This window comes from the organism of the source record quoted next (assembly GCF_019968985.1).
Source record: "MAG: Porospora cf. gigantea B chromosome Unknown PgB_NODE_6438_length_1668_cov_13.2672, whole genome shotgun sequence".
NCBI lineage: Eukaryota > Apicomplexa > Conoidasida > Eugregarinorida > Porosporidae > Porospora > Porospora cf. gigantea B.
The window spans coordinates 1-1,668 of NW_027179177.1; the positions used below are offsets into that span (position 1 = coordinate 1).

Genomic DNA, 1,668 nt, shown 5'->3' on the forward strand with positions numbered 1-1,668 from the left:
AGCTCCTCAGTAAAGCAGCGGTCCTCCTCAAGCTTGAAGCCTGCTGGGCACACAACGGAGTGTTTGAATGTCATCGTAGTGAGACACTGGTCTCCATCCTTAGAGCATCCAGAAGGGCACGTAGGTTCGAGTTCAAGAACGACTCGTTCGATGCAAGATGTTCCTTCCATCACCGCGCCAGAGGGGCAGACGGCGCTCATAGACATCTTGTCGCTTCGAACGCAGGAGTCGCCAATCAATTCAAAGCTCTCGTTGCAGGTGTAGATGGGCCTAGAAATGCGCGGACACATATAATCATCAGAAGAGCTTCCGTCGGCACAGACGTGCAGCGCATCAGTCTCTTCGTCCATCACACAACATTCTTCCTCCCTGTCGTAGACAAATCCAGCTTCGCAGATGACAGCAGGAACATCACGATCCACAGCCACCAAGCAGTCAACGCCGACGCAGTCGACAGGGCACAGCGCAGAACTTCCAGATATGCCCGCTTCGCACTGCTTGCTAAGGCCGACAGCGCAGAGAACGGGAATTACGATCTTCATCGTCAGTTGGCTTTGTAGTTTTCAGCAGTCGGTTGCCCTAACAACATGACCCACATTAATTCTTGAATGGAATGGGAATGTGTCGAACAACAATTCTACAGAGTAGTCGACCTTTGAACCAGAATCAGAACTGAGTTTTTGGTTAAAAAAAATCGTCACAAGCATTACAGGTCTTCTGTCATCTCAAAGTGAGCGCTGCATTCGGCACAGCGCCTCGCCTGGCGTTTGATCTGCCTAGTGGTGAGAATCTCCACATCGGCCAGGGGATCAGCCTCGTCGAGGTCTACCACAGGAAAAGTCGTCGGAGTGTCGCCAGCAAGAGCAGGAAGCATGTTGTTGCGAGCCAGTTGAGACCGGATCTTGTCGAAGCACTCCTTTCCAATGCACTCCAGTGCCAGAGTAGTTCGCAGCCGAACAGGTTCGCGAACTGTCTTTACGCAGAAGGCGTCATCGATCAGCTCAGCTCCCTTCTCAGGACAGTATGCGATGGGCTCCTCGTAGAGGACGCATGTCTCGTCGTGGTACTGGGCACCTTCAGGGCACACGGGATTCGGCTTTTCCTCCGTAGTAGCCACGCACTCGCAATTCGCAGGAGAAGAAAGCCGAGGGGATCCTCGACACACCTGTTCGTATCCTGCCAGACACACGTACTGAGGAGTGCGACGGCGAAGCCTGAAGCAGTTGTCATCCGACGAACCAAATCGTTGGAGGGGACATTTGAAGATCGTAGCCACAGGAACCTGCAAGCAGCATTCCTTTCCGTTGAAGACGGCGTTTGCCTCACAGAAAACCTCAGGATCGGTCTCAACTCTTTTGAGACAGGTCTTAGACACCAGCTCAAGGCTGGACGAGTCGGGACGCTTCGTCATTTTAACAACCTTACAAGGCTGGTCGTTGCAGACTTCAGGTCCAGACAGCTGAGTCGTCAGGAATCGCTTGCCGTTGCGCTCCGAAATCCTTTGCTGAATCACCTCGCGAGAGTTGAAACAGGAGGACCCAGTGCACTGAAGGTCGACGTAGCAGTGCTCTCCGCATTCCTCGCCAGGAAGGCTCTGGTCAGTACAGTCCACAAGCTCCTCAGTAAAGCAGCGGTCCTCCTCAAGCTTGAAGCCTGCTGGGCACACAA

The 1,668-nt window shown here is 53.3% G+C and overlaps 1 protein-coding gene across 1 annotated transcript; it reads right to left on the reverse strand.

The window, feature by feature from the left end:
* Positions 1 to 706: 706 nt before the first annotated feature.
* On the reverse strand, positions 707 to 1,411 carry KVP17_000612 (uncharacterized protein; the record flags this gene model as incomplete). The annotated part of the gene is made up of 1 exon (XM_068515281.1): positions 707 to 1,411. One exon carries the CDS (start codon positions 1,409 to 1,411, stop codon positions 707 to 709), a length of 705 nt encoding a protein of 234 aa, XP_068372560.1.
* Between the last annotated feature and the right edge of the window lie 257 nt (positions 1,412 to 1,668).